At 38.1% G+C, this 14,564-nt stretch overlaps 1 protein-coding gene across 6 annotated transcripts in view; it reads right to left on the bottom strand.

The window, feature by feature from the left end:
* HEATR5A (HEAT repeat containing 5A) overlaps positions 1–14,564 on the bottom strand; it is a 109,696-nt gene that overhangs the window by 11,393 nt on the left and 83,739 nt on the right. For all 6 annotated transcript variants that reach the window (XM_060004715.1, XM_060004714.1, XM_060004711.1 and 3 more), the window contains 7 exons: positions 13,064–13,245; positions 11,138–11,206; positions 9,528–9,707; positions 7,615–7,834; positions 3,880–4,128; positions 2,044–2,171; positions 141–288 (listed from right to left, as the gene is read on the bottom strand). In XM_060004715.1, coding sequence (XP_059860698.1) covers positions 141–288; positions 2,044–2,171; positions 3,880–4,128; positions 7,615–7,834; positions 9,528–9,707; positions 11,138–11,206; positions 13,064–13,245 — 1,176 coding nt within the window. The remainder of the gene's footprint in view (positions 1–140; positions 289–2,043; positions 2,172–3,879; positions 4,129–7,614; positions 7,835–9,527; positions 9,708–11,137; positions 11,207–13,063; positions 13,246–14,564) is intronic.

Here is a 14,564-nt window from a genome sequence, read left to right as displayed (position 1 = left end):
GAGGTGCATGAGAGGATTTGAAGCCATACCTAGAGATTTGTACTATACACAATAGATTCTCAGAACGACATAGACACATAAGCAATACTTAAAAAAATAATGATGCCGTGTGATTGATTTGGCATTATAGGAACATTCACCTTCTGCACTTCGTCTTTTCTCCTTCACATGTTCTTGAGCTGCACAGATAATCTGCCTTACCACTTCAAGAGAAGCCAGCTGAATGGAAGGTGATTCTCGGGTCAAAATTACTCGATGTAGTACATTCAACAACTCGATACCCAAGTCCTATCACAGAAAACAGGTGAGACTATATGGAAAATTACATACTTAAAAAAAAAATACCAATGTTAAATGCCATGACAAAATTCAGAGAAAGAAACAGTGGTCCATAAAAAATAAAGGTGTTAGGGCAATAAAGTTATGTAACACTTGCTCCACTTTAAACCAACTCCAGGTTGGTTTTTGTCCAATCCTGTGGGAGATGGCACTATGACAAAAGATCATTTTCACACAGGTCCTAAAGTGGGAAAACAAACGAGATTTCTAAAACAAGATGAAAAATGTGGCTAAAAGTATATAAGGACTGCCATGTAGATTCCTAGATTTATATTAAAGTTTTCTGGTACTAATAAAGAATGATGGCGAAGTATGACATTAAAAGTGGATGAGTTATTAAGCACAGAATGAATATCTCTCTAAAGAATAAAATACACTGGACAAATACTATTTCATTTTCCCCTTTTCTTTTCTATTGGTTACTCTGGTGGCTTTCTTTCATCTTTGAAAATAATAGTAAAACTGTCATTATGATACTTTTTTTTTTTTTAAAGATGTTGTGGGTAGGAGTTTATTAATTAATTTATTTATTTTTGCTGTGTTGGGTCTTCGTTTCTGTGCGAGGGCTTTCTCTAGTTGTGGCAAGCGGGGGCCACTCTTCATCGCGGTGCGCGGGCCTCTCACTATCGCGGCCTCTCCCGTTGCAGAGCACAGGCTCCAGACGCGCAGGCTCAGTAGTTGTGGCTCACGGGCCCAGTCGCTCCGCGGCATGTGGGATCCTCCCAGACCAGGGCTTGAACCCGCATCCCCTGCATTAGCAGGAAGACTTCCAACCACTGCGCCACCAGGGAAGCCCCTATGATACTTGTTTTAACATACAGAATAAACAAGCAGAAAAAGTTTAAAATTTATTCAAGTACAATCCAAGTCAGGCAGGAGCCTGATTAATACTTTAAACCTAATAAACGATAGTAGTAATAAGTTAAATAACTGTATAGAAAAGAAATCATACCATCCATTTTTCTTAACATCCAAGAGTCAATTTAATATACAATTCAATATACTGGTAGTACCTGATGCTAAGGGTGCCTGCCCAATACAGAGTTGCTCTTGGGAAAGCAGTTAAAGGAACTGCCATTCTTTGTACAGTGATCTTTTTTTTTTTTAACATCTCTATTGGAGTATAATTGCTTTACAATGGTGTGTTAGTTTCTGCTGTATCACAAAGTGAATCAGCTGTGTACAGTGATCTTTTAACCATGGTCACAACTGGGTCTGATATTAGTGTCTGACTCCACCTAGAGACTAGCCAGTCGTCTCTTAAAAAGACTTGGATAGAGAACTCAGCCAAGAGGAATACTACGTAACTGACAATAACTACGTGAACCAAGAAGAAACTCTCAGGGAAATGGGGTATAAGATACAGGTATATACGAAGAGCAGGGTGCACTGAAGCGGAAAGAGAGAAAGACAGTATGATATAGAACCTTCCCATCATTGCAGAAAGTTCACATGAAGAGCTGCTACACGGAGTGGTTGGCTGGTGGCAGCAGAAATAAGTGCGACAGAAGCAGAGACAGAAAGAGGCATGACTGCTCCTAGGTCAGCACAGTTGCTGATGCCAGTTCTGAGGCCTAGCTGTGCAGTTTTTTAGTCTCCTTTTTACTTCTCCGTGTTTACTCCCTATTGACTGTAGTGACCTGGACATGTTTCTGTTCCTGTTCCTTGACATGTACAGAAGCCAAACAAAAAACAAGAAATCACCTGATCACTGCCAATTTTAGATCTGGGCCAAGGAACATCTAGAAGGGCCTGTAACGCATGTAAACAAGCAGTAATGCTTTCCATGGTTGCATCTGAACGTAAGGAACACAGAAATTCCACACTGATTCCTGTAGAAAGCAGAAAAAGAGAACGAGGCTTCTTTGAGATTCTTAGTTTATGAAGTTAAATAATTTTCTATTTTGATAAGATATACAAATAAACTTAGCAAAAAGGTAATGCAAATAAACCACAATGAATTTAAGACTAAACAATTAAGTGATAAGGCAATCTCTTAATAGTTTGTTTTTATCAACATATACACAAATAATAATCTCAATTAGGCTTGCTCACTACTGCAAAAATTACAATAAAATTGCACCAGAGAATTTAACATGTAGAGTTTCATAACTTTATTTTGACTAAAATTTATTGAGTGATTACCATGTATCAGGCATTGCACTTTAAGTATATCATTTCACTATCTGAGAAAGTAGGTACTATTATTACCACTCCTTTTTTTTCTTTTTTTTTTTTTTTTTAAGTGGTACGCGGGCCTCTCACTGTCGTGGCCTCTCCTGTTGCAGAGCACAGGCTCCAGACGCACAGGCTCAGCAGCATGTGGGATCTTCCCGGACCGGGGCACGAACCCGTGTCCCCTGCATCGGCAGGTGGACTCTCAACCACTGCGCCACCAGGGAAGCCCTATTACCACTCCTTTTAAGCACACAGAGCTTAAATAGTTTGCTAAAGGTCCATTACAATGGGGCACACCAAGAATTTGAACTGAGGTAACCGTACTGCACAGCTTATGCCCTGCCAATCTTCGTTATATAAAAGTTCATTTTTATCTTGAAAAATTTTTTTATTTAAAAGAAATATTTATTTATTTGGCTGCCCTGGGTCTTCATTGCCTCATGCAGGATCTTCGTTGCAGCATGCAAACTCTTAGTTGCGGCACGTGGGACCTAGTTCCCTGACCAAACTAGGGACCGGACCCGGGCCCCCTGCATTGGGAGCACCCCCTTGCATTGGGAGCGCGGAGTCTTAGCCACTGGACCACCAGGGAAGTCCTAAATGTTTTTTAGAAAGTTCTCATCTCAAGGCAAGCGAAAACAAAATTTTAACATACCCAAGGAAATAAGAAATCCGGTCATGTTTGGCCTGGTAAGGAATAACAGAAGCTCTATGAACCATAAACCTTACTTAATTTAATCACTTGCCTTTATAACTCTCACATGTCACTTAAATCAATAACTTATTTATAGGTAATGATCTAATAACTTGTTTCCTCAGAACAAGGTAAGTATGAAAAATATTTATTCTAGAAACTCACTGTACCTAGAAAGATACTTCACTTTAAAAATGAAGTTCCAAGGCTTCTGTGGTGGCGCAGTGGCTGGGAGTCCGCCTGCCGATGCAGGGCACACGGGTTCGTGCCCCAATCCGGGAAGATCCCACATGCCGCGGAGCAGCTAGGCCCATGAGCCATGGCCGCTGAGCCTGCGCGTCCGGAGCCTGTGCTCCGCAACAGGAGAGGCCACAACAGTGAGAGGCCCGCGTACCGCAAAAAAAAAAAAGCATGTGGAAAGAACTAGGCTTCTTTTGCAAATTTTACATACATTCAACTCGATGCTAAAGCCAGCCTGTAATGGCATTCTAGACTTAATGAAATTTGCAATTTTATAAGCTGTATACAAGCTTACTCACTTGTATACATCAAGGCTATCACTAATGCCTAATAAAGAATGAAGTAATAGCCACCAAGAGCTGATAGGCAGGGGGCACAATTCAAGAAAAACTCTGTAGGGTCAGAAGCTAGTAAGGTCTTTTACTGACCTAAAATAAGATGGAATCTCTCAGTGTAGACATCCTCAGGGGACTTTACTGGAGCCCCAGATGATGACCCCTGACACATGGAAGTTGGTGTTACAGGCCTTGAGAGATTAGGTGCTCCCTCATCTGGGTCAGCAACAACAAAGCCTGTGCTTGTAAGCCACAGTGCTGTAGCATGGAGGATAAACGCCCAGGAGCTGTAATAGTGCAATTTTGCGTTTTCACTAGTCTCTGCTGTGTAGAAAGCACCACCTACAAAAAAGGGAAAGCAAACAGTTTCAGGAGGAATAAACGAAGAGATTAGCTCACACTACATTTTCCCTTTTATCTGTTACAAGATATAGACCATTTCCATCATCCCAAAATTTCCTTTGTGACCCTTTCCAGTCAGTCCCCTACACCTCAAGGCAACTACTTTTTTTTTTTTAAATTTATCCATTTATTTTATTATTTTTTTTGGCTGTGTTGGGTCTTCGTTGCTGCGCAGGGTTTCTCTAGTTGTGGCGAGCTTGGGCTACTCTTCATTGCATTGTGTGGGCTTCTCATTGCCGTGGATTCTCTTGCTGCAGAGCACGGGCTCTAGGCACACGGACTTCAGTAGTTGTGGCACGAGGGCTCAGCAGTTGTGGCTCGCGGGTTCTAGAGCACAGGCTCAGTAGTTGTGGCGCACAGGCTTATTAGTTGCTCCTCAGCATGTGGGATCTTCCCAGACCAGGGCTCAAACACGTGTCCCCTGCACTGGCAGGCAGATTCTTAACCACTGTGCCACCAGAGGAGCCCGGCAACTACTTTTTGACTTTTATCACCACAGACGTTTTGCCTGTGCTTGGACTTCACAGAAATGGAAAAATATCCAGTATGTACTTGTTTGTGACTGAGGTTTTTTTAAAAAATAAATTTATTTATTTCATTTATTTATTTTTGGCTGTGTTGGGTCTTCATTGCTGTGCACAGGCTTTCTCTAGTTGCAGTGAGTGGGGGCTACTCTTCGTTGCAGTGCGTGGGCTTCTCACTGCGGTGGCTTCTCTTGCTGCAGAGCATGGGCTCTAGGCACGCGGGCTCAGTAGTTGTGGCTCACAGGCTCTAGAACGCAGGCTCAGTAGTTGCGGCACACGGGCTTAGTTGCTCTGCGGCATATGGGATCTTCCCGGACCGGGGCTCGAACCTGTACCCCCTGCATTAGTGGATTCTTAACCACTGTGCCACCAGGGAAACCCCTTTTTTTTGATGTTGGCCATTTTAAAAGCTTTTTTTCGGGACTTCCCTGGTGGTGTGGTGGTTAAGAATCCGCCTGCCAATGCAGGGGACACGGGTTCGAGCCCTGGTCCAGGAAGATCTCACATGCCATGGAGCAACTAAGTCCGAGCACCACAACTACTGAGCCTGTTTGCCACAACTACTGAAGCCTGCATGCCTAGAGCCCGTGCTCCGAAACAAGAGAAGCCATTGCAATGAGAAACCCACACACCGCAAGGAAGAGTAGCCCCTGCTCGCCACAACTAGAGAAAGCCCGCATGCAGCAACCAAGACGCAACACAGCCAAATAAATAAAAAAATAAATAAGTTAAAAAAAAGTTTTTATTGAATTTGTTATAATACTGCTTCTGTATCATGTTTCAGGTTTTTTTGGCTACTATGCATGTGGGATCTTAGCTCCCCAACCAGGGATCAAACCTGCACCCCCTGCATTGGAAGGCGAAGTCTTAACCACTAGATCACCAAGGGAGGTCCCTGTGACTATGTTTTTGTTTAACAATGTTTTCAGAGATTCATCCATGCTGCTACATTATCAATATTTTGTTATCAATGATTTTATTTCTCCTGAGCATACAACTGTTCGGTCACAGGGCTGATATATCCTTACAACTTTATAAGAAAATTTGCAGGCTAATTCTTAACTTTTTATTTTATTATTATTATTTTTTGCGGTACGCAGGCCTCTCACTGTTGTGGCCTCTCCCGTTGTGGAGCACAGGCTCCGGACGCACAGGCTCAGCGGCCATGGCTCACGGGCCTAGCCGCTCAGCGGCACGTGGGATCTTCCCGGACCGGGGCACGAACCTGTGTCCCCTGCATCGGCAGGCGGACTCTCAACCAGTGCGCCACCAGGGAAGCCCCACTTTTTATTTTTAATCACAAAATATTTTAAAACAAATATGTGATGTGTATATGCATGTTTAGAAGGTGAAAGACTTATAGGATCTGAAAAGAAACCAGAGTATGTGTATGCATGTATAAAACAGATACCTATTTACCTATCTCCAAGATTAACATTTTGTCTTTCTTAAATCTCTTTCTTAAAAAACAAACAAAAAAACTCCTAAAACTTTGTACACCACTAATTCTTGCCCCTCCTTTTGTAACCACTTTCCTCAAGTCACTGTGAATCACTCTCATTATGGTCTTACACTTTCACTCTAGACGTCTGTATTCATAAATAATAGATGCTGTTATTTCTTGTGTGAGTTTCCTTAAAAGCCTCATACTGTGTGTATCCTTTTTAAACTTGCTTTCCTCCCAACACTACATTTTGATGATTTATGTGTCATTAACATTTGCTGATAAATTATGTCAATAAATCAGTTTATTTCCATTTTGTTTCCATTTTTAATGCTATTGAAAGGTACAAAGTACAATAAACACTCCACATATCTCTTTGTGTATAATTCCAATTAAAATTCTAACAGAACTTGATAGGCTGACCCTAAAATTCATAGCAAAGAGTAAAAAAAAATAATAGCCATTTTGGAATAACATAAAAATTAAAAGCAGCTACCAAATATCCAATCCATAAAATGCAATATTAATAACTGACTATAAAATTAGACCCCTAAGGGAATCTAAAAAAGAGTAGATATATGTATATGTATAACTGATTCACTTCGCTGTACAGCAGAAACTAACACAACATTGTAAAGCAACTATACTCCAATAAAAATTAATTTAAAATTTTTTTAAAATTAAAAAATAAAATTTGATCCCTATCCTCATTCCACACACATAATATAAATTCTAGCTGGACTAAAGTCCAAAATATAAAAAGCAAAACTGTAAAGCTTATATTTCTTTATGACCTTAAGTTACAAAGAAGTATTAGGCACTATACAAAAACCATAAACAACTGATTATATTACTTTTAAAAAGATAAAAGAGCAAACTACAGGCTGAAAGAAGATACCTGCAAGATATGGAATCACAAAGGAATAGTATTAAACATATGCAAAGGATTAATAAGTCAGTAAGAAAATGTCAAATAGTAGAAAATGGGCAAAGATTATGACTAGGTGATTTATGGAAAAAGAAACTTAAACATCCCATAAACCAATGAAAAAAGATTCCCAATCTAGGAAATAAACCAATGAAACGCTTTCATACTCATCAGATTGACAAAAATTATTAACAATGATAACATAATGATGGGAAGATGTAGAAAAACAGAAGCATGTTGCTGTTTGTAATGTATGTTGTTTGTATGCAATGTATGTTGCACATACATTGTTGTAACCACTTTGGAGAGCGATTTGGCAGTGTCTTGTGAGGTAAGACGAGCATGCCTTATGACTTAGAGATTCAACTTCAGGGTCTCCACCCTGAAGCAACTCTCCCGTGCTTATTCTATGAATGAAAATTATTCTGGGAAAATGTTTCAGATAAACATTACCTGCTATCGGAGAAATTTTGAAAATACATGTTACTGACTGTCATTCTAGGGATTATGTAAATATTTCCCCCCCTTACCTTCAACAGGAAGCTGGGAGGCAAATTCTGAAGGCAAAGTTAGGAGAGCAAAATCCTGAAGCGCAGCAAGCCAGAGCCTACTTAATGTGCCAAGATCTGCGTGGACTAAGTCAAGCAGCCCGTCTGATGAAATCGACCCGTTTCCGACACACTCTTCTGAACAGGTAGTCTTCAAAGGTTGTTTGTGGTTTTTATGTCTTTCTACAGCAATTATGTAGACCTGTATAAAGGTTACTTTATAAATAGGAAAATCTCGTACCCACTGAAAAGGTGTTGCAATATTTTTATCTTGCTGAAGAGGCAGACCTTACCTCCTGGACTTAAAATGCATTGTGATACCAAGAAGGTATACATATGTAACCACACACACAAAACTAGGGTAGAAAGATCCAAAAGCATTATCTTCAGTGAGATATATTAGGGATAATAAACATTTGACAAATATGCTGCCACCTTGCAGTTTACAACCATGACAGCTATAATTAAATGATCATGGCACTCTCTTTTACTAAGCCTAGACATGGCCTTGTAATCCATTTCAAAATATGGCTACAGGCAGCCATCTCTGAATTGAAATAAGCTGAATATCTTCTTTCAATGTTACCACTAAATTACTATAAAAAGTTTAACTATATAGATTTAACATGGACTACAGAATGTTAAAGTATTCAACATTGTACATAATGTGTACTATCTCTTTATCCATAACTCCAAAATCCAAAAAGCTCTGAAAAATCTAAGTTTGTCGGCAAATCAATCTGGTGGCAAAACACAAAAAAATTTATGTGAAGCTATTTATACAACGTGAATATTCAAACATTTCACACAGATATATTTAAGTGTTTGATTACAGATTCTATGGTATTGTCCCAGACATCCTAGATGAATACATGAAATATGCAGCCAAATTTTAAATCCCAAATATATCTGGCTCCAAGGATTTCAGATAATTATGGACCTCAATTACATGGAACTTGTTGGCTAGTCATTACTTTCACTAAGGAGAGAATAGGAGAAAGTAATGGCTTAAGCAAGAGTATAGAGTTTCAAATTATTACAAAGAACACTATATAAGCACAGAGTAATTTATAAAATAGGTTACAGAAATTACAGAATCTCTGTTTGCTCTATTAAAAGCATATGTTTAAAGCATTTAGAGTTGACTGTTAAAGATCATTAGATCCAACTTATTAAATCTAGGCAGAACTACTTCCTGAGATTTGTCAACACTAACTAATGACAAAAATAGACACTTTACAATCTTCTGATTTTGATTAGCCCCACTGAAGGAAACCCTTTCTTATATGTTGGTTAATTCTCTCAGTTGCAATCTGAGACTATATACTTCATTAAAGTGATATATGAACCAAGACTGGCCAAGTCTGGTAACTGCTGAAGCTGGATGACGGGTATATATGAGTTCACTGTACTATTCTGTGTAAACGTTTCCATCGTAAATTTAAAAATTATATAGTTTTCTTCCTGATTAGAAAAGTAAATAAAGAAGAGTTAAGCACTTCCCTCTAAGATTTCTCTAATCTTAGGAAATAAACCAACTTAATATTCAAGTCACTTTATGAAAGAGCACTAAAAAATATTAACATATGTGTTATAGAGTTGACAGAATATATGAGCAAACCCACATTTCCAATAATTCAGGTTTCAATAAAAGTTGATTTCCATTGGCTATTATTAATGTCTCTCATGACTGCCCCTGCTTAAAGCAGCAGATAACAGACAACAGAGGGCACTTTAGAATCCTTGGCCAAAATATCAATTAGCATATAAATACACCTCATATTGAAAGTCTTCTGTCAACCTTAAACATAGACTTACTTGTGTTTTAAATAGCTAACTTCAGTTTATGGCCTAAGATGTTTATTAACAACTTCCAAAATTCTAGAAGTACTAACCTCTGCCCAGGCTTTTAGCACAGCTAAGATCTCCATGGTAGAAGCACTTTCATTATATAAGTGACTTAGAGCTTCTTTTCCAACCTGAATTTTTGTTAACGATGCAACAAGCAACTGATGAACTCTTCGGAGATCATTAAGGTCACTTACAACTCCACTTGCTATCCAGGCACTGCAAACCTAGTTTTTTAAGAAAATCAAAGGTTATATTTAAAAATTATAAAAATTATAAACACCCCCTTTGTGAGTTCAGCAAAACTCACCCATATCTCAGGAATCTGGTCATTGAAATCATCTTGCTATCAAGAAACCCCAAGGGATACTGGTGATAATGATAGTCAAAGCCAGCATTTCAAACGGGAATGAAGTCTTAAGGTTGAAGAAAGGAAACTGTGCTAATAAGTATATAAATCAGAGTTTCAGATGTTATTAACACAGTGAAATTAAGCCATGAAAGGCATCACTTTCATAAATGTTTGGATTAACATCTGAATTATATCTCCAATCTTGACTATTTCATCTTATTATTTTAAAAACAGCGATTAATTGCATGGTTAATTATTTTATCTTTCTTGAAAGATAAATTACCTACCATTTAAACCTCAATGAAGATTTTGATTCTTTTGAAGATATTTTTAATTTTAAAAACAAAACATCATTAATAATTCTCCAATTCAAAAAGTTTACTCAATTATCAGAGGTTATCTATAAAGGTTTTCCTGGGTGTCACCATATTTCTCTTTTACTACAGAAAATTTATTTTTCTTTTATATTTATTTAGTGTGCATCTCATTTCACAAAAGATTTCAAGTGGCTTACAGCGTGAACACATATAATAAAAACGATGATAAATTAGACTCAGGACAACAGTTAACACACTTCTGTGAATATTTGAAGGCTCTCAAACATTTCCTAAATACAAATGAATTTAGAAATTTGAAAATACTGAGTAAAATTATAATTAATTTAATTCACATCAGTTCTGCTTTCAGGCCATTCAGGTCTGGATATTGAATGTCTGACAACCACACCAAGAAAAGCAACTATTTAAAACTGTATATTATATGGCTCTCAGCTATATGAAAAAAAGCTCAACCTCACTTGAAATACAAATCTAAACTATCCTGAGATACCCTTTTTACTCCATCATATACACAAAAATCTAAGTTTGACAACTCACAATGCTGCTGAGACTTTGGGGAAATAGGCACTTACATACAGTGCTGGTAGGAGTTTAAATTGGTAAATTCCTGTAATATACTCTTGAACCCAGCAATTCAATTTTAGGGAATTTATCTCACAGATATGCTTAGACCCAGTGAAATGACCTATGCAGAAAGAAGGTCATTCACTGCAGCAGTATCCATTAATAGCAAAAGACGAAAAAACCCATATTTCCATCACTAAGGAGCTGGTGACATACCCATATATTGGATTACCATGCAGTTATAAGAAAGAAAAAGTTCTCTAAACTTAAAAAGTAAAGGAAAAGGGGCAACTGAGATTAATGGTTAGACAACTATAACATAGAACCTTGGTATCAAATACTAACTGGAGAGCTGCTTCCTAAGAGAGGGTTTTTCTTAAAATTTATCTTTTTAACCTTTTACCTGACATGCTTTGGCAGTGACATCAGGTGGCGTCTCTGAGGTGAAGGCTGGTCTAAGTGCCGCTCCTACCTGGCAAGACATTACAGGCTCATTCAAGCATTAAAAAGTAAAATAGCACAAACTTTTTCTCATTTTAATGTTATTTTAAAATTAGTTTTTTTTTAAATTAGTTATTTATCATATGTATTATGAACATCTTTTGTTTTTGCCTGCCCAGCATATCTTCCCGTTTTTAGCTAAGTGCATCCAAGTTTTCCTTTGGGGAACTTTCTCTCTCCACAACTCTCAGCCCATGTTGTTGCTATGGAGTTGTGAGCACTGTCTGGCTCCAGGGACCCACACTGGGATAATGAAAGCTCTCCTGAGGACATTTGCTAGGAGTACTAGGAAAGAAGCTCTCTCTTTAAAAGACTCTGGATGCTAAGAGAGCCATCTTGATACCACTTGGAGAGGGCAAACTTGAGAATAAAGCCAGTGCAGAAGAAAGCAGAGCCAACTACGGTTCCTGAAAACAATTTTCCTTTCCTCCTTAAGTGAGTGGTAATTTTATTTCTATCATTTGCAATTTTAAGAGCATTAAAAATATAAGAGGGGCTTCCCTGGCAGCGCAGTGGTTGAGAATCTGCCTGCCAATGCAGGGGACATGGGTTCGAGCCCTGGTCTGGGAGGATCCCACATGCTGCGGAGCAACTGGGCCCGTGAGCCACAACTACTGAGCCTGTGCAGCTGGAGCCTGTGCTCCGCAACAAGAGAGGCCACGATGGTGAGAGGCCCGCGCACCGCGATGAAGAGTGGCCCCCGCTTGCCGCAACTAGAGAAAGCCCTCGCACAGAAACAAAGACCCAACACAGCCAAAAATAAACATACAAATAAATTAATTAATAATAAAAATATATATATAACAGAGCTCCCTTTAAGTAAGTTGAATTATAATATTTTAGTCTAATGTGATTAGTTGTATCTAACTCCTGTCCCTTCCTTTTGCTCTTTCCCTAAACACACATTGGCATTACCTGCTGGGAAGATGTGATGGAGCCTGCTAACCAACTGGTGAACTGCTCTGGATTCCCTAACTGCCAGCCATCAGAAGCTGCCTTTGAATCATGAGAGGTATCCTTGGATGAATGCTACTGAAGGATTACATGTGATGTGTATGATATAATATGTGATGATTTTGTTATCTTCCTTGTTCCTCCTAGGCTGCTTAATGCACCAGTCAAAAAAACACCAGTTAAAAAGCTTACAGAGGGCTTCCCTGGTGGCGCAGTGGTTGAGAGTCCACCTGCCGATGCAGGGGACACCTGTTCGTGCCCCGGTCCGGGAAGATCCCACATGCCGTGGAGCAACTAAGCCTGTGCGCCACAACTACTGAGCCTGTGCTCTAGAGCCCATTCGCCACAACTAATGAAGCCTGTGCGCTCTAGGGCCAGCGTGCTGCAACTACTGAAGCCCGCGTGCCTAGAGCCTGTGCTCCACGACAAGAGAAGCCACTGCAATGAGAAGCCTGTGCACTGCAACGAAGAGTAGCCCCTGCTTGCAACAATCAGAGAAAGCCCGCGCACAGCAATGAAGACCCAATGCAGCCAAAAATAAATAAAATTAAAAAAAGAAAAGAACAATGCCTATTCCACAGGGTTATTGTTAAAGATTAACTTAGTAAATGAATGTTAATTTTTTAAAAAAGCCCTTTATTCCCCCAAAATTACCAAAATGGTTTTAATTATGAAAATTAACCTTTAGTGTTATAAAAGACCTGTTTTATGTATTATTTTGCTTTTACATGAAGATTTCTTCTTTAAACATACACTGATTATACTGGTGATATATTAGCAGAGATACATACTCATTTACATATTAAAAGGTGACATGCCAGTTAGTTCCACAGACTTTTAATAATAATAAAATTCTCTAGTAGAAAGAGCTTACATTGGCTTGATACTGTTCCAGAATCACATGACCTGGAAACTCTGGTTCTGGAATAGTTGCAAATCGCCGAATAACAACTAACAGTGTTTCAAGGCCAGAAAGACGGAGCTGATCACTGTGATCTGTGGCAGCCATAAAAGCCATGCGAATTAAGTCACCAAGATGTAGCACCAAAAAGTCATCTGCAATATTAAAAAAAATATCTTATTAAGAAAAAGAATATGCTGGAACTAAGATTTATGTTAAGTGATAATTTTTCCTCCTTTTAATTTCATAACCTAGACTTTCTTTTAAGTACTTCTGATTTGATTTACATTTTACTGTTTGTTAAATACAGACTTTAAACTGGCTTTACTGCACCAGTGCAAATACTCACATACAAACAACTATCCCAAAGCAAGTAATTATGCAGCTATTCAAAAACAAAGGCAGAATTAGCATCCTTTAAAAGAGTACTAATAGTACCTTCAATAAAAATTTTGTTCAGACTTTCTGATAAAAGTACATTAGAAGGTACTTAGGAGACTGGGTTTTGATGAATTAGGCAGTAATTTAATCATCCTCTTTACATCAAGTTGAGGCTAAAAGACTTAATGTCCCTTTAAAAAAAGTTTTATGTGGTTCTTTATATGGACTACATTACCTTACTTTTTTGCATGTCCTGCCACACACACAAATGATGGGAGCATAAAAATATTTCTAGCTGTGAAATTATAAATGATAATTCCTTTCACGCCTACAATATATTCTTTGGTATAATAATTCTACTGGGGAGAGACATAAGACAATCATTTAACACTGTTCCAACAATAAAATGTTTACAGGTACAACTAACCTTTACCTAAAAAATATGTGAGACCAATTCAAAGAAGTATACTAGTTATAGGTCACACTGAAGAAACCAACTCATCTTAGTAAGTGCCAATTACAGTTTTAATTGGGAGCACAGGAGTCAGTAAGCACGTATATCAGAATAGTGCTCATCACAAATAAGAGACTCAATAAATGCTTGCTTGAAAAACAATTAAAATAGAAATACTTAATTCATACTCTCAGACTGACCATACCAACATCTTGCCTTATGATTCTTTTGTCAGGTAAAGAATATTTCCAAGGCACTGAGAAATGAGCATTTAGTCTTTGAACATATGTGCTTAAGTGATTTTAAAAAATTAGACATTAAACCATAACCCACACGCATTTAGGTAAAAATAATAAAACTGAACAATAAAAGGTCAAAATGGTCTTACAACTCGGTTTACTTTACATTGAGATAGACTTAAATATTTTCTAGGTAATATCCTTGAAACCAAAATAATCTATGAGCAAAACTGCTCTAAGTTACAATTCAGAAAATAAAATTTAGAAAATAAAATTTGGCAACTAGCTAATGTACATACTACTTTCCAAGAACATGACTATTCTCTATAAACTTAATATATCACATATGTCCACTAAACAAAAGTGAATGTGAATTTAAGAAGTTTAATCATTAAAAATG

Source organism: Delphinus delphis, chromosome 2 (genome assembly GCF_949987515.2).
Source record: "Delphinus delphis chromosome 2, mDelDel1.2, whole genome shotgun sequence".
NCBI lineage: Eukaryota > Metazoa > Chordata > Mammalia > Artiodactyla > Delphinidae > Delphinus > Delphinus delphis.
This window is presented reverse-complemented; position numbering and strand designations above follow the sequence as displayed.